We start from the raw sequence: 17,285 nt of genomic DNA, 5'->3' as shown, positions 1-17,285 counted from the left end.
GGTGATAGCTGTGAGAAGAACTGTCATTCTGAGTTCTTGATGAAATCTGTTCCGTTTAACATGTCGAAATGCCAGTTTTAGTTTAAAGAAAAATTATCGCAACTATTGATTTTATCCTGAAACACTGCTCAGGACTTAGCACGGTACATTACAGGCTCACTAAAGGTTTATAGACTTGAACTTGGGCTCATCTGGACCTGAGCTGAGCCTGAGAGCCTCCTGTGTCCTGGCAGAACTATGAGTGCTGGTGGGATTAGAGGGTTCACAGAGGGTCTGACAGCTGGAGACGGCTTAGGATCCGATTCCTTCCTACAGGAAGCCCTCCTGTCCTTCAGCGCACTTTGCCCACCTTCTGTTGCAGCCCAGGTCCGAGGTGGGGAGCTGGGAAGTGCTAGTCCGAGGTGAATGACAGGGGGCTCAGTCACATCCCGAGGGCACTGTCTGCAGAGGTTGTGTTTTGTTTTTCCTGAATACCCTGGTCATGTCTGTTACACAAGCTCTGCATTCCTTGGAAGGCGTTTGACTGATTTCTTTATATAAGGAATGGGTGGATAGTTCGTGGATCGACCAAATTAATTGTACAGCTTATTACTTGTAAAATGCATTTGTTTGAACAGAACTTTTACTCAGAGGCTTAATTTGTCTTGTTTGTTGAATAATGTTTAGTGCAATCAAAATGTGTTACTTTGCCTTTTTATGGGTCTTTGGTGGTTTTAATTAGGCTTCCAGACATTTAAAATAATATCCAGTGCTTCTGTGCCCTCAACTCTTTAAAAAATTACTTTAGCATGCATTTTGTATTAGGTCCCTAGAAAGGCAAGCAGTATCGTGAGACTTGCAGAGGCCTGGGGAGCGAGTCTGGCTGAGGGCGTGTTCTGCTTTTTGGCAGGTGTTTTGGATCAGTCTGCTGTGTGGGTTGATGAAATGAATTACTACGACATGCGTACCGACAGGAATAAAGGGATCCCTCCCTTGTCCCTGCGTCCTGCTAACCCACTGGGCATTGAGATTGAAAAGTGAGTACCACCCGGCCTTCGCTTGCCTTCATTTCCAGCTGCTGAGAAGTTTCTGTGCTGAGAGTGAAACATCCAGGATGGCGCAGTGGAAGATGCCGCCGTTGTTGAGAGACAGGCTTTATTTCTAGAGCCTGGTCCGCTTTGCTGGAGGGCACATTCCAATTAGGTAAAACTTTTGTGGTAGAACTGGAGTTCCTGTCGTGGCTCAGTGGTTAACCAACCCGACTAGTATCCATGAGGACTCGGGTTCCAGCCCTTGCCTCGCTCAGTGGGTTAAGGATCTGGCATTGCCCATACACCACGGGTGCGACCCTAAAAAGACAAAAGACAAAAAACACAACCCCGAAAAACCTTGTGGTAAAACTACTTATACCCCTTTCATTGTTGAATTTACATTTGAGAAGAAAAATATCGTTTAAGTGTTTAAAAACTAATACTTTTATTGATATGAGAATTCATGTGTTATCTGGGGTTGGTAAGTTTAAATATTTAGATAGTGCATGGGATCAAAATAGAATTTTCCATGTGCTTGATCTTGGGGGAAATATTTTACCATAATTAGCCCCTATGAAGTCTTGTCATTTTGTTTATAACCCCTACCTGTAGTTCAGACTGACTTTGCCAGGTTCCCAGCAGGCAAAGGATATCTTTCAAGGCGTCTTGGAGGAAACCTAGAACTCCCTTTTCCTAGTCCCTGCTGTGCTGTGGTGTAAGCGCACCTTCTCCTACCCTTTGCTTTGGTAGCTCCTCTGAAACCTTGGTTGTGTCTGATGTATTTCCTGGCCGTAGCGATTCTGCTGCTAAACACTTCCTGCAGGCAACAGATTTGTTCTGCCAGCACCGTAACCGTAGCTTCATTTTAGGTTTTTTCAGGAATGGACAAAAGTGTCCACTAATCTTTATGTATTTAACCTTCAAGCCTATACTTGAAGACCATTAGTAGATCAAAAGCAAGCTTCTTTTTCACCTGCTGGGGTTTGCCCCAGGCTGAGAGGCAGGGAACAACCGATGCTTGGCCGGGGACCAGGTCCTATTTGAAAAAAGCCAGGGGTTTGACCGGTTTTTAGGGACGTGGATTGTTGTCCTCAGTTACCACTTTGAAGCACTTTGGCTGGCATGAGTCTTTCTGGAGCTGTTTTAAGGATTTTGGTGTCCAGTAAATTAATAAGAGTTTAAGCATCAGGAAGGTTCAGGAAAGAAGAGTAATTACCGAATATTCATTTGAGCACAGTTTCCTGTAGGAATGGACTTTGCAGTCGAGAGTCAACCTCTGAGTGGCCTGCTAAAATGCCCTGGAAATCGGCTTTCTTGCAAGGCCCACCCTCCAAAAAAGTGTAGAACAAAAGGTTCCTTTCAGTTGTTTTTTAGAGGGAAGATACAGTTTTGCACGTTTGCACAAGGAGTATAGGAATTTGATAGGACTTTTGTCTGAGCCTTAAAACTATCAAAGTTAGAATTAAATTGGATTATTACTGTCAGAAAATGGGTTTCCTAGAGTTCCCGTCGTGGCGCAGTGGTTAACGAATCCGACTAGCAACCATGAGGTTGCGGGTTCGGTCCCTGCCCTTGCTCAGTGGGTTAACGATCCGGGATCCGGCGTTGCCGTGAGCTGTGGTGTAGGTTGCAGACGCGGCTCGGATCCCACGTTGCTGTGTCTCTGGCGTAGGCCGGTGGCTACAGCTCCGATTCAACCCCTAGCCTGGGAACCTCCATATGCCGCGGTAGCGGCCCAAGAAATAGCAACAACAACAACAAACAACAAAACAACAACAAAAAAGACAAAAAAAGACAAAAAAAAAAAAAAAAAAGAAAGAAAATGGGTTTCCTGAGTTTTCAGTTTAGCATGTAACCCACCCCCCACTCGGTCTCTTTACCTTTGCCCTCTCACCTTTTCATAGTCTTGATTAGTCCTGTTCCTGCCCTTACTGCGTAGGGTGTGGCTTGAACTCCCTCTTAGGGCCTTTTTTCTTGATGTGTTTTGGGATAGTCCTTGGGTGATGTGACCTTGGCAACCAGCCGAAAGTAAGGGTGCCGAAAGTGCCCAGCTCTTTCGAAGTGTTTTTCCTTCACCTCTGAGAGGTGGTCTAGTTGAGTCGGAGCCCCTCTCGGTGTTGATGGTAGCCCCCCACGTGCTCGCTGAGCCTTGGGGTCGGCCCCAGCTTCCTCAGGTGCACGGTGGGTGCCTGTGTCACAGAAGTGAGGCCCAGCAAGCAGCGCGTACTCAGAGCAGGTGCTTGGTGGGTGCTTGTCGTTGTCACTGTGCCCTCCTCTCTTCCTGCAAGTGTGCTGTGTATTCACTGCTCTGCCGCCTGCGAGAGTCTAATGAGCTCCGTTTCCAGGGTGGTAAATTGTATTCAGATCTTAAAACAGTGTTATGTACTTTCAGGAAGGGGTGATAAAAGTAACAGTATTTCCTTCAAGCTGTTATTTGAAAATTTCAGCAATAATTTGCTCAACCATGGGGTAATTAATGAAAGTTTTTGAAAAGTTAAAACCTTGACTCCCCTACCAATGCAGAACGTGTGCCTATCAGAGCTCTTATTTAATTCCTTAGTTAATGAGAAAGCCCGTGAAATGTTAAGACGAGTTCAAGGGCATTCCAAAGGACAGGCACGAGGGCCGTGAGGGATGCCGGAGGGTGCAGCTGGGCCCCGTCGACGGCTCGAGGGCCAGTTGCGTCTTCACCTGACAGGCATCCTGGCCCTGTCCCTCCACTTCTGTCTCTGTAGGAACTGCAGGTAGAGGCCGCTCAGACGCGGCCAGGTGGGGGCTTGGCAGGCCCTCCAGTCGGTGGAAGGACGTCCAGGAAGCTTTTTGCCCTTTGAAAGTCTTTCTCAAGTGTCCTGGTCAAAAGAAAGAGAGGAAATGGCCGGGAGAGAAGGAGGGATAGGAACCGAGAGAGGAGAAGAGTTCGGGCCAGAAAACGGCTTCGCCAGTCCCTTTGCACCTCTCAGAGATACCGGCAGCGAAACTGCGTTCGTTTATCGAATTCTTTGACCTCAGGGAAATCTTCTTTTAGAAAAAGAGACTAGGAAAGGAAGAGCACATGTTAAAATATGGGTGTCGATTTTGTTTCCCTGACTCGCTTCATATTTTTTTGGATAAAAACCTTTGCATCTCTGAAGAAAGTGGTGTTAACATTCAGGTTAGAATCCCTAAGAGCAGAGTTCCCATCGTGTCTCAGCAGTTAACGAACCTGGCTAGTATCCATGAGGACGAGGGTTCAGTCCCTGGCCTCGCTCAGTGGGTTAAGGATCCGGCGTTGCTGTGGTGCAGGCCGGCAGCTACAGCTCCGATTCAGCCACCAGCCCACGTACCTCCATGTGCCGCGGTGCAGCCCCAAAAAGACGGAAAAAAAATCCCTAAGAGCATCTCCTTTCACTGTCTTTTATTTCTGTTTACGAATGTCATTTGGGGCTTTCTTTTATAATTAAAAGGCTGGGGAGGACGTATTTTTAATTTTTTTAAGTCATTAGAGAAGGAATAACTGTGTTTAATTACTCGCTTGTTGAAATACATTAATTGAGAAGGTTCGAAGAATCATAAGCTTGCTATAAAGTGCCGTGGTCCCGTTGAACTCTCAGACTAAAGTGGTGAGGTCGCCCTTGGAAGAGAGATCGGCTCCTGGTAACTTTGCAACGTGAACGTTTATGGAAATTCTCAGCCCACAGGCCAGTGTACAAAGTGGAGCCATGGGGGCTCCTTCAGTGTTGCGGCCAGTTCATCTGAATGGGAGAAGCAAGCGAGAGGAACTGAACGTAGCTGTTGCTCTCCAGTGTGAGTCCGAGTTTCATAAATGTTTTATCTGTGTACTCGGCGTGCACGCTGCCGACCTCCAGCCCCCCGGCTTAGCAGCGGGCATTTATGGGCCTCCTTCGGCTGCTAAAGTCCTCACACTTCTCGATTTTTAACGGATATTTTGCGCACATGGTGCCTCGATACTCATAAAAATGTACGAATTGCTCAGAAAAGAATCACTTCACTCTGAACTGAGACTAGGATTTGCTCGTAAAAAGTCTGTGTTTCTGATTGAGTACGCTGATTGTCACAGTATGTCTTCTATGCACTGCTTAAATTGTGGTGGCCACAGACTGGCGAAACCGAGGAGGGCGGTGAAACAGATTCGTGTGAATAAGTAAAAGCCTTCTCTGGCTTTTATTTCTTAAAAGTGCTCTTTGCCCAAAATGAGACTTTTTATAAACCGCGTTTTTGGAGATAGTGCGTATATGGGAGTGAGGGCATGAAAGTGGAGCTTTGCCCCTTCTGTTTTTATGTCATCTACACCTTTTTTGGTGAAATCGCTGCCTGGGAATAGCTACCCAGAGGAGCCAGTTGATGTGCCAGTCATATCTGTTTTATTTCCACATAGCTTTTATGAGCCATGTAAATCTGACTTGCTTCTCAGCAGTTTGGCTTTCCAATAAAATGAAAAGGTGACCGATTTTACAGCTGCATTTGGAAAAGAAGGAAAGGTGACAAGGTAATTATTCCTGTGAGTGTAGAAGGGAAGAGCCTTGGATTAATTTATCTTTTAGAAATGTTATCAAAACAGATTTGTGGGCCATGAGGTCGTACCTAAGTCCAGAAACTGCGTGAGACGAAAGCAGGAAAAAGCCACGCATGACCTGAACAAGCTCTCTGTATTTAACGCGATGGAGGAGTGCGTGCTGGCTTGAAGGCTGGGGATCGGGTGTGGCTCACCCTGAGGAGGCTGCGTGGCCCTTGCCCGGCTGCCTTCTGGAGTGAGTCCTCTGTGTACCCAGGCTGTGCTCTGCAGGCTGGGAGACCCCTGGCCCAGGTACCTGGGTCTTCCCAGCCAGCCCCGAGCCACACTGCCGTCCATTGGGGGCGTGTGCTGTAGGGTGTGGGCCTCAGCAGCCGCCGAGAGTGGATCCCTTGATGAAAACACTCCGCGAGTTTATTAGGGCTTATTACGTAGTAGACGCTCTGTTGGTATCACCCTCCAGTTAGGGGTTAAAGTGCGGATTTAGTGGGAATCACCTTTTGCTGTTGCTGACTTAACTTGGTGGCTCAGAGCCCAAGAGCCTGTTATTTTTGGACAAAGGTTTAAGCTCTGTGGACTTTGTGCTCATGGGCACAGGGCTTCTGCCTTTACCCACGCTGTTACCAAGACTTTAGCAGCTTTTTGCGTTCTGAATCGCTCTCGATCTAGCTTCTGTCTTTCTAGATGTGTGCTGTGGTTTGTTCTCATGCCTGAGATTCTCCAGTTCTTTACTTGGCAACAGAAGTCCTGTTCTTAAGAGTTTACATGCAACCTGTCTGAAGCTGTTTCCTCATGGTAGAATGGGAATATATAACTCATTCTGTTCTCTCTCTCTCTTTTTTCTTTTTTGGGCCGCACCTGTGGCATATGGAGGTTCCCAGGCTAGGGGTCCAATTGGAGCTATAGCTGCCTGCCTACATCACAGCCACAGCAATGTGGGATCCAAGCTCTATCTGCGACCTACACCACAGCCGGATCCTTAACGCACTGAGCGAGGCCAGGGATTGAATGCTCATCCTCCTGGATACGAGTCAGATTCGTTTCCGCTAAGCCATGATGGGAACTCCTAACTCATTGTGTTCTTATGAAAACAGTCTGTTAAACATAGAGAACTAAGTGTAGAGAATAAAAGTATCAGCAGGTAACATTTTTTTTTTCTATTTATTTTTTTTTCCTGCTGTACAGCATGGGGATCAAGTTACTCTTACATGTATACATTTTTTTCCCCCTACCCTTTCTTCTGTTGCAACATGAGTATCTAGACATAGTTCTCAATGCTACTCAGCAGGATCTCCTTGTAAATCTATTCTAAGTTGTATCTGATAACCCCAAGCTCCCGATCCCTCCCACTCCCTCCCTCTCCTGTTGGGCAGCCACAAGTCTATTCTCTAAGTCCATGATTTTCTTTTCTGCGGAGATGTTCATTTGTGCTGTATATTAGGGATTCCAGTTGTAAGTGATATCATGTGGTATTTGTCTTTGTCTTTCTGGCTCATTTCACTCAGTATGAGATTCTCTAGTTCCATCCATGTTGCTGCAAGTGGCATCATGTCATTCTTTTTTATGGCTGAGTAGTATTCCATTGTGTATATATATACCACGTCTTCCTAATCCAATCCTCTGTCGATGGACATTTGGGTTGTTTCCATGTCCTGGCTCTTGTGAATAGTGCTGCAATGAACATGCGGGTGCATGTGTCTCTTTTAAGTAGAGTTTTGTCCGGATAGATGCCCAAGAGTAGGATTGCGGGGTCATATGGAAGTTCTATGTATAGATTTCTAAGGTATGTCCAAACTGTTCTCCATAGTGGCTGTACCAGTTTACATTCCCACCAGCAGTGCAGAAGGGTTCCCTTTTCTCCACAGCCCCTCCAGCACTTGTTATTTGTGGACTTACTAATGATGGCCATTCTGACTGGTGTGAGGTGGTTCTCATGGTAGTTTTGATTTGCATTTCTCTTATAATCAGCGATGTTGAGCATTTTTTCAGGAGTTTACTGGCCATCTGCATATCTTCCTTGGAGAACAGTCTATTCAGGTCTTTTGCCTATTTTTCCATTGGTTGATTGGCTTTTTTCCTGTTGAGTTGTATAAGTTGCTTATATAGTCTGGAGATTAAGCCCTTGTCCGTTGCATCATTTGAAACTATTTTCTCCCATTCTGAAAGTTGTCTTTTTGTTTTCTTTTTGGTTTCCTTTGCTGTGCAAAATCTTGTCAGTTTGATTAGGTCCCATGGGTTTATTTTTGTTCTTGTTTCTGGTGCCTTGGGAGACTGACCTGAGAAAATATTCATGACATTGATGTCAGAGAGTGTTTTGCCTGTGTTTTCTTCTAGGAGTTTGATGGTGTCCTGTTGTATATTTAAGTCTTTCAGCCATTTTGAGTTTATTTTTGTGTAGAGTGTGAGGGTGTGTTCTAGTTTCATTGCTTTGTATGCAGCTGTCCAGGTTTCCCAGCAATGCTTGCTGAATAGACTTTCTTTCCCCCATTTTATGTCCTTGCCTCCCTTGTCAAAGATTAGTTAACCATAGGTGTCTGGGTTTATTTCCCGTTCTCTATTCTGTTCCATTGGTCTGTATGTCTGTTTCGGCACCAGTACCACACTGTTTTGATGACTGTGGCTTTGTAGTATTTCTTGAAGTCTGGGAGAGTTATGCCTCCTGCTTGGTTTTTGTGTCTCAGGATTGCTTTGGCAATTCTGGGTCTTTTGTGGTTCCATATAAAATTTTGGATTGTTTGTTCTAGTTCTGTGAAAAATGTCCTGGGTAATTTGATAGGGATTGCACTGAATCTGTAGATTGCTTTGGGTAGTATGGCCATTTTTACAATGTTGATTTTTCCAATCCATGAACATGGAATATCTTTCCATTTCTTTACATCTTTTTTAATTTCTTTGATTAATGTTTTATAGTTCTTGGCATGCAAGTCCTTTACCTCCTTGGTCAGGTGTATTCCAAGGTATTTGATTTTGTGAGGTGCAATTTTAAAAGGTATTGTATTTTTGTATTCCTTTTCTAATATTTCATTGCTGGTATACAGAGATGCGACTGACTTCTGAATGTTAATCTTATATCCTGCTACTTTGCTGAATTTATTAATCAGTTCAAGTAGTTTTGGGGTTGAGTCCTTAGGGTTTTCTATGTATAGTATCATGTCATCTGCATACAGTGACAGTTTGATCTCTTCTCTTCCTATATGGATGCCTTTTATTTCTTCGGTTTGTCTAATTGCTGTGGCTAGGACTTCCAAAACTATGTTGAAGAGCAGTGGTGAGAGTGGGCATCCCTGTCTTGTTCCAGATTTGAGTGAGAAGGTTTTCGATTTTTCTCCATTGAGCATTATATTTGCTGTGGGTTTATCATAAATGGCTTTGATTATGTTCAGGAATGTTCCTTCTATACCCACTTTGGTGAGGGTCTTGATCATGAATGGATGTTGGACTTTGTCAAATGCTTTCTCTGCATCTTTTGAGATGATCATATGATTTTTGACTTTTCTTTCGTTAATGTGGTGTATGGCGTTGATTGATTGGTGTATGTTGAACCATCCTTGTGAACCTGGGGTGAACCCTACCTGGTCATGGTGTATAATTTTTTTGATATGTTGTTGGATTCAGTTGGCTAAGATTTTGTTGAGAATTTTTGCATCTATATTCATCAAAGATATTGGTCGATAGTTTTCTTTTTTGGTGGTATCTCTGTCTGGTTTTGGAATTAGGGTGATGGTGGCATCATAGAATGTCTTTGGGAGTGTTCCTTCTTTTTCAACCTTTTGAAAAAGTTTAAGGAGGATGGGCACCAGATCCTCTTTATATGTTTGGTAGAATTCACCTGTGAAGTCATCTGGTCCTGGACTTTTATTTGTAGGGAGTGTTTTTGTGACGTATTCCGTTTCATTTCTAGTGATTGGTCTGTTCAGTTGGTCTGTTTCTTCTTGATTCAGTTTTGGCAGGCTGTAAGATTCTAGAAAATTGTCCATTTCTTCCAGATGGTCAAATTTGTTGGCATATAGTTGTTCATAGTATTCTCTTATGGTTTTTTGTATTTCTGTAGTATCTGTTGTGATTTCTCCTTTTTCATTTATAATTTTGTTTATTTGAGTTCTTTCTCTCCTCTTCTTAGGGGTTTGCCAATTTTGTTTACCTTTTCAGAGAACCAGCTCTTAGTTTTATTAATTTTCTCTATTGTTTTTCAAATCTCTATTTTATTGATTTCTTCTTTGATTTTTATAATTTCCTTCCTTCTGCTGACTTTAGGTCTTTTTTGTTCTTTTTCTAATTCGTTTAGGTGGAGAGTTAAGTTGTCAATTTGGGATCTTTCTTCTTTTTTGAGAAAGGCCTGTATTGCTATAAATTTCCCTCTGAGCACTGCTTTTGCAGCATCCCATAGATTTTGAGAGGTTGTGTCTTCATTATCGTTTGTTTCAAAGTATTGTTTAATTGCCTATCTGATTTCCTCATGGACCCATTGGTTTTTTAGTGGCATGTTGTTTAGTCTCCATGTTGTAGGTTTTTTCTCATTTCTTTTCCCATGGTTGATTTCTAGTTTCTTGGCATTGTGGTCAGAGAAGATACTTGAAAACTTTTTTTTTTTTTTAATTTTTAGTTTTTTGCTCTTTAAGGCTGCACCTGTGGCATATGCAGGTTCCCAGGCCAGGGGTCTAATCAGAGCTACAGCTGCCAACCTACACCACAGCCACAGCATATAGGATCTGAGCCGAATTTGCAACCCACACTACAGCTCTTGGCGATGGTGGATCCCAGACCCACTAAAGGAGGCCAGGGATCGAACCTGCATCCTCATGGATATTAGTTTGATTCGTTTCTGCTGTGGCACAATGGGGACTCCTTTTTTATTTTTTATTTTATTTTTTTGCTATTTCTTGGGCCACTCCCACGGCACATGGAGGTTCCCAGGCTAGGGGTTGAATCGGAGCTGCAGCCACCAGCCTACGCCAGAGCCACAGCAACGCTGGATCCGAGCCGCGACTGCAGCCTACACCACAGCTCACGGCAACGCCAGATCGTTGACCCACTGAGCAAGTGCAAGGGCAGGGATCGAACCCGCAACCTCATGGTTCCTAGTCAGATTCGTTAACCACTGCGCCACGACGGGAATTCCTATTTTTATTTGTATCTTCTTTTTTTGCGTTTTAAGGCTGTACCTATAGCAACAGGTAGCATTTTTGAGCATTTTTTGTGTCAAAAACTGCCAAGCCTTCTTCATGCATTATCTACTTTAATCCTCAAAATATTCCCAAGAGGAAGGTATTATGATCTGTTATCCATAGGAATAAACGGAACCTCAGAGAGCTTAAGTAACTTCTTCCAGGTGATTCAGGCAATGCTGGCAAACCTATAAGTCCTGTCGCGAGCTGCACCCTCCCCACAGGGCTTCCCTGCTTCCCCGCCTTGTCATTCCTCGTCCGTTTCTTCCCATCTTCTGTTTCACATTCATTCTGAGGTTTGGTGTGAAGATCTTATTTTGGGACAGACTTTTGTCTCAGGATGCCTTCAGCTTGAAATAAAACAAAAAACAAAAATTGAAAACAAAAATTCATTTTGATTTAAACAAAGATATTTATTTTCTCATAATATACAGAGTCCAGAGATGGTGGAGTCGGGGGCTCAGAAGTGTCATCAAGATGTAAGGGACGTGGGTTTGCTGTTCCACTGCCCTTGGCACAGCCCTCATTGCCTTCATTTATTTATTTACTTTTTCCTTTTGTCCTTTCCAGGGCCGCACCTGGGGCAGATGGAGGGTCCAATCAGAGCTGTAGCCACTGGCCTATGCCACAGCCACAGCAACACCAGATCCGAGCCGCATCTGCAACCTACACCACAGCTCATGGCAACGCAGGATCCCCAACCCACTGAGTGAGGCCAGGAATCGAACCCGCAACCTCGTGGTTCGTAGTCAGATTCATCAACCACTGAGCCATGATGGGAACTCCTCCCTGATTTCCTTCATCATTGAACCATGGCTTTAGCAGTTCCTGTGTTGAAACAATAATAAATAAATAGTAAATAGTAACCTTATAATAAAAATATTATTGGAGGAGTTCCCATCGTGGCTCAGCAGAAACGAATCTGACTAGTGTCCATGAGGATGCAGGTTCCATGCCTGGCTTTGCTCAGTGGATTGGGGATCTGGCATTGCCGTGAGCTGTGGTGTAGGTTGCAGATTCAGCTCGGATCAGGCATTGCTGTGGCTCTGGCATAGGCTGGCAGCTACTGCTCCGATGTGATCCCTAGCCTGGGAACCTCTATATGCCACGGGTGCAGCCCTAAAAAGACAAAAAGACACACACACACACACACACAAAATTGTTGGAGCAGTAATAATGCACAGTGAATAATGAAGTGCAGTGCATTTAAGCCCCTCCTAGGCAGTGCTCTGCAGCTCTTTCCCCTGACACTGCTGGTCGGACTCCGTCACCATTCGGGGCAGGGAGCAGGCCGGGCACAGTCTTTGAATTAGTGACGTCTACATGCAGTGAAGGTCCCAGCCCCTGGCCGTGTGGGTGGCAGGCGTCAGGACTGTATAGGGTGTGGGCCGCCGGAAAGTGGCAGGCGGGCTGCCGGAAAGTGGCAGCCCCGCTCCTTCACACCGCGGGCCCTGCGAGTGCCCTAGGCACTCCTCTCCAGCTTAGACCCCGCCCTGGGCAGACACCAGCCCCTGGCTAAGGTCGAACACGGCAGGTGGCCCTTGCCTGTCGGCACAGAGGGCTTCTGGGCACCCCCCTAGGGCTCAGCCAAGACCCCACTCAGTCACCGTAGTCCCCAAAGTTCCACCTTGCCGGTGTGATGTACAAATAAATAAAATGATAAAAACTTCCACAGGTAATCATATTTTGTTACTAAGTAGACTGTCAAACCAGCATGAAGAATCTAAACCAAAATAAACTGAAAAAGATGCTGAGTTCTCCAGCTCCCACTCGGAGACTCCGCCTGGCGACAGCGGCCCGTGAGCTTAGGGATCACGTGCTCTTGAAGCCCATGAGGAGAAGTGAAGATTGCCTTGGTCTCCGATGTGCGGAGACTCAGGTGATGCCAGCTTGGCGTCCGCGACCCCCTTCGTGTCGTCCTGTCTGTTACTCCAGTGTCCGACAGGCCCTCCCTCCCCAGGTAAAGAAAACTGGGGGGAGAGAGGTGAGAGGTAACAAGGCCCCTCCCAGCCAAGGTGCTGGCACGGGAATGTGGGGTTCAGAGAAGGTTGGGGAGAGTGGACACAAAGGGGCCAGGAGAGAAGGGGAGGCTTGCTGAGAGCTGAGGCTCTGAGGGGCCCCCGAGCCAGGTGAGCACCTCCCCGGAGAGAGGGGCCTCCCGGCCTTTGTCACGTGTGTCTGAAGGGACCGGTCACCTGCAGTCGAGGGGCTCCGACGGGGGTCCTTGTCTATGGAGTGTTGCTTTGGGACGAGGCTGCCCCACTTCTGGACCGAGGCCATGTCTGGAGTAACGTGGAGTCAAGACTGAGGAGACGTCATCGGACCTGCCTACACTGCCTGCCGGGTGGAGGTCATTTCTCCCCCTGAGTAAACTCTAGAGCTGAAATAACGTCGTGTCCCACCTGAGGGTGGGGGGAGCTTTCAGTCAGAGGGGGACAAGGTAGAAGTGACCTCTTTTGCAGGAACACGGGATCCTCTAGCAGTGGCTCTGAGGATTCAGGTGGCGGAAGTGAGCCCCCAGAGGGAAGCAGGTTGGGCAGTGGAGAGGCCTGGAGAGCTTGGCCGAGGGGAGGGCGCCATAAGGGCTGCTCGCTCCCCAGCCCTTGGGGGCCAGGGCCGTTCTGGGCCCTCCCAGTTGCCCTCAGACACAGCTTGCTCAGCTCCATCGCGGAGCCTCACCTACGATGGGTACTGAAGTCGGGTTTGAATGGACCGATAAATGAACGGATGTAGAAGTTGGCCTTAGAAGTGTAGGCAAGAACGTGAGTTGCAGATAAGGCAGTGCTAATTATCATAAGTTTTTCTCAAATTTTGTGTGGTTCTGTTTTACGGCCACACCCACAGCATATGGACGTTCCTGGACTAGGGGCTGAATTGGAGCTGCAGCTGTGGTCTACACCACAGCCATGGCAGCAGGGCATCTGAGCCACATCTACGACCTGCGCCACAACTTGCAGCAACCCTGAATCCTTAACCCACTGAGTGAGGCCGGGGATCAAACCTGCATCCTCACAGAGACAACATTGGGTCCTTAACCCGCTGCGCCACAACGGGGACTCCACCCTTTCTTGAAGTTGGTCTAAACGTGGACATGTAACCGTGAGTAGTGTGCAGATCTGATTTAGTCAGTAGGCATTGTCAGACGTCATGCAGATCTGTACCAGAAAGCATCCTAACAAGCCGACCATTTCGCACTCCCTGCACCCAAATCTTGATTTTTATCCATTGAGTAGGAAATGGTTTCATGTTTGGATGGATTTCATGAAGTATCAGCTCAGCCTCTTTAGATATTACATTCTATTATCGATGTAATTTCTGTATTTCAGCCTATTTCCTATCTCACCCGTGTAGTCAAAGTTTATGTCGAGGTAGCCGAGGTGTAGGAAGTCTCTTTTTTACACACATGAACGTTTAGGTTCCATAATGCTGCATCTCGTATAATCGTAATGGGTCTTGTTTGCGTCTGTTACTGTTGGTTGCCTCTCTGTAGTGACAGCGCTGGAAATGCATTTTAAACTGTTTTCCTCCTTCAGAGGTCAATTTCCCCAGAAGGATCTGGAAGTGCTGTTTCCTGGGATGAGCGCCGACTTCACAAGTGAGAACTTGTCAGCCGCCTGGTACCTTATCGAGAACCACTCCAACACCAGGTTAGGGGGTCCTGTGGTTTTACGGGTGCAGCTCATCGGATCAGTGGGAACGCAGCTTCCCCCTGGCTTTGCCCCTTAGCACCCCTTTGAGCTGGGCGAGCTTGGGACCAGCTCTGAGTGTCTGTTTCCTTATTTATAAAATGGGGTCATTCATTAGAGGACCCCTGTTTCCTACTGTCATGTTGTTTCTGTATGTTTCATCATTTGTGCCACCTTTTAAAACTTTGCAGAGTCTCAGCTGTGTCCTGCGTCTGAGTATGACACCCCTCCACCAGCTCAGATAACAAAATCCTCAAGTGCTCGTTTAAACAAGGAACACATCTCCTCCCCTGACCACAGAGCAAAGGGACATGAGTTGGAAAGACTTGGCTTAAATTTAGCCAAAAATGGGCAAGGTCATAGATCCCACTAAAGCAGTCCTTTGTATCTTTGTATAGTTTGCTCATACTCTCTGCAAGAGCAGATCTGTAACTTTGTGCAAGATCAGCCTAAAACAATTATATTTAGTGAAAATGTTCGAAGAAATGAAGGGTTTATTGTTTAAAATTTGTGTTCTTGAAAAGTCAGCTTGTTAAAATAGACCTCAGGAGAAGTTCTTCCTTTACCTGTTGGGATGAAAACTGTTACAGAAAACATGGGAGTAAACTTGGTCTAATGTGTTTGTAGAGCACACGTCTGAAGTCTTTCACGCCGGGGGTGGTTCTGGTCTCACTCTGCGGGTGTGCTTTTCCGTGACCGTGAGTCGGGATTGATCGGGTTTCCGTGTGGGCCGTCTTGGCACTCAGGGAGGTGGTCGGTGTTTTATTGCCAGATTTTCTCAGCACAGAGGGAAACAAAACGTGAAATGCAGAGGCCTACCTAGGTTTTTTCCTCTGCTTGAGATGTAAAAATAAAACACTGTGGTCTTTTCAGTTACTTAAATTGGGAGTCGACCCCCGGGTTTGCCGCGATGCTCTGTCCGCGGCAGGTGCTGGCAGTGACGTGCCGGGGAAGAGCGCGCTCGGCCGCGTCCACCGCTGCCTGGCCTGGGTCTCTCCATCTGGGGGGTGCTCAGAGCTCCGTAGCTGCAGCTCATCTGTCTGATTTGTATCAGTTATAAAAATACCCACATTTTACTTCTTAGGGGTCTGGCATGTGAGGGCTGCCGATGTCTGAGAGCCCCTGTCACCTTGACGTTTGTAATGTGTTCATGTTTAGGTGTAGGTAAGGGTTTGAAGGCTTTGTTTCATCTGATTACGTGGGACATCCCTGTCTCTCTCAGGTAGGTTTCAGTATTTGACCCTTGATACATTGTCTTCCTGTGGTTTCTTCACTTCAGTTTTGAGCAGCTCAAAATGGCAGTCGCCCACCTGAAGAGACAGGCTAACAAGAAGAGCGAGGGCAGCCTGGCGTACGTGAAAGGCGGACTCAGTACTTTCTTTGAGGCACAGGACGCCCTCTCAGGTAAGGTGACCCTCAGAGCCATCTGCTGGGCTTCCTGCGCTGAAACACGGCCCTGCGTCTGGAGGGCAGGGTTTACAGGCTGTGCTGGCGGCCTTCCCGATGCAGAGCCGCGCGGTGGCCTGCGGGCAGCTTCTGCTGCAGGCCAGGCCGGAATCTGTATCTGTCCCTGCGGCTTTGCTGACCCATGGCTCGCGTGGGAAATAGACCACTTTGCCTCCCTACTGTGGCCAGTGTCCAGGCCTGAGAAGAAATGAAATCCCAGTGGGTAAAATTCTGGAATTTTCAGAACCCTTTTACGGCCCTCAGTCCTGGATGTGGGACTAGGCTTGTGAGTTTGGTCTGGAAAAGACAGGCAGTAGCGTGTCCCTTCTCTGTGGCTGTCGCCCCTCCAGCCCCCGCAGGCGCTCACTGTCCCCCATCCACGTCGTCGTCTACACTGGCGGGGAATCGTGCTACATGCGGACAGTGTAGCTTTAGACATTTCAGGGAAGGATGCTGCGCAGGTTGGTTTTTCCTAGCTACCTTAAGGAATGGAAATCAGATTATTTTTCTAGTAAAAAGTAAGATATATTAATAAAATTTGGCCGAATTCTTTTTAAAAATGAAGATACCCAGAACTCAGTACTTACACAGCTTAAGTGCCTATAACCTAACTGTAGACTAAGAGGCCAGACCACGTGCTTCAACTCCGAAAGACTGAATTTTTAAAATGAATTTGTTTAAGTCCACACATCCTTTTATTGTCTTTAAAACCCTTCTCCTCTGGGGCCAGACATGCACGGTTGCCTTCTGGCAGGTTGAACGTGAATCCGAGACAGTGCTCTCTGCACGAGGCTTGGGCTTTGAAGGGGTGACACCTGGGAGGGAGCTAAGAAGCCCCGTGCCCGTTGCCGAGATCCAGTGCCCTGTGCTTTTTGAGGTGGACTCTCTTTGTGCTTGTCGATGTTCTGGGTTCTCAGTGGTGCCATCAGCAGTACAAGCCTGAGCATACACGAGCTGAATTGAGTGCTCTCGTGTAGGGTTAAATTCTCGATGTGCCTGGCAGCGGTCTGTGCACGTGCTGATTTGCTGCATGTGACTGCCCTTCTCCTAACTGTGTTATTACAGCACCCCCTTGGCAGGAACGTGCCAGGCCTTCCTCTCCACCCTCTTCTGTCATGTGTATTTGTAAACACCTGTGGATTGATATTTGCTAATTTATGATTTTATTTACATAGATGATTTTACTTCTGGCAGATTTCAAGAGGTTTTATTTGGTGCATTAAATTCAGCCTCATTTGTTAGGCGTTTGTCCTAGAAGTGGGTGGTCATTTAAAGTGTAGCAAAGACGGTGGGCAGCTGCTCACAGGCAGATAAACCGTTTGCTGCGACTGCGAGTTCTCTTCGGGGCGCCCGCATTGAAGGAGTGTTACGAGCCACATGAATGGCGTTGTTTAAACCTGGGCTGTTTATAATGACCGTGCCGCACAAACCTCCCTCTTCAGTTTTGATTCTGTCAGGCTTTCTTTGT

At 46.6% G+C, this 17,285-nt stretch overlaps 1 protein-coding gene and 1 long non-coding RNA gene across 51 annotated transcripts in view; both read left to right on the top strand.

The window, feature by feature from the left end:
- EXOC2 (exocyst complex component 2) overlaps positions 1-17,285 on the top strand; it is a 146,032-nt gene that overhangs the window by 34,004 nt on the left and 94,743 nt on the right. For 42 of the 50 annotated variants that reach the window (XR_014809403.1, XR_014809402.1, XR_014809399.1 and 39 more), the window contains 3 exons: positions 890-1,016; positions 14,219-14,332; positions 15,651-15,775. Coding sequence is in view for 27 of the 50 variants with exons in the window: in XM_084967172.1 (XP_084823298.1) it covers positions 890-1,016; positions 14,219-14,332; positions 15,651-15,775 (366 nt within the window). In the remaining 23 variants the exon portion in view is untranslated. The remainder of the gene's footprint in view (positions 1-889; positions 1,017-14,218; positions 14,333-15,650; positions 15,776-17,285) is intronic. The other 8 variants (XM_084967181.1, XM_084967179.1, XM_084967176.1 and 5 more) reach the window with 1 other exon arrangement.
- LOC146401120 (uncharacterized) lies at positions 3,155-11,073 on the top strand. Its single transcript, XR_014809406.1, has 2 exons — positions 3,155-4,237; positions 6,522-11,073. It is a non-coding gene; the product is annotated as an uncharacterized LOC146401120 (long non-coding RNA).

Source organism: Sus scrofa, chromosome 7 (assembly GCF_054392235.1).
Source record: "Sus scrofa isolate SSC_HxYL_T2T_F1_AM1 chromosome 7, Sscrofa_HxYL_maternal_Yorkshire_Landrace_v2.0, whole genome shotgun sequence".
Classification (NCBI taxonomy): domain Eukaryota; kingdom Metazoa; phylum Chordata; class Mammalia; order Artiodactyla; family Suidae; genus Sus; species Sus scrofa.
The sequence above is the reverse complement of the archived record's forward strand: the minus strand, read 5'-3'. Positions and strand labels throughout refer to the sequence as shown.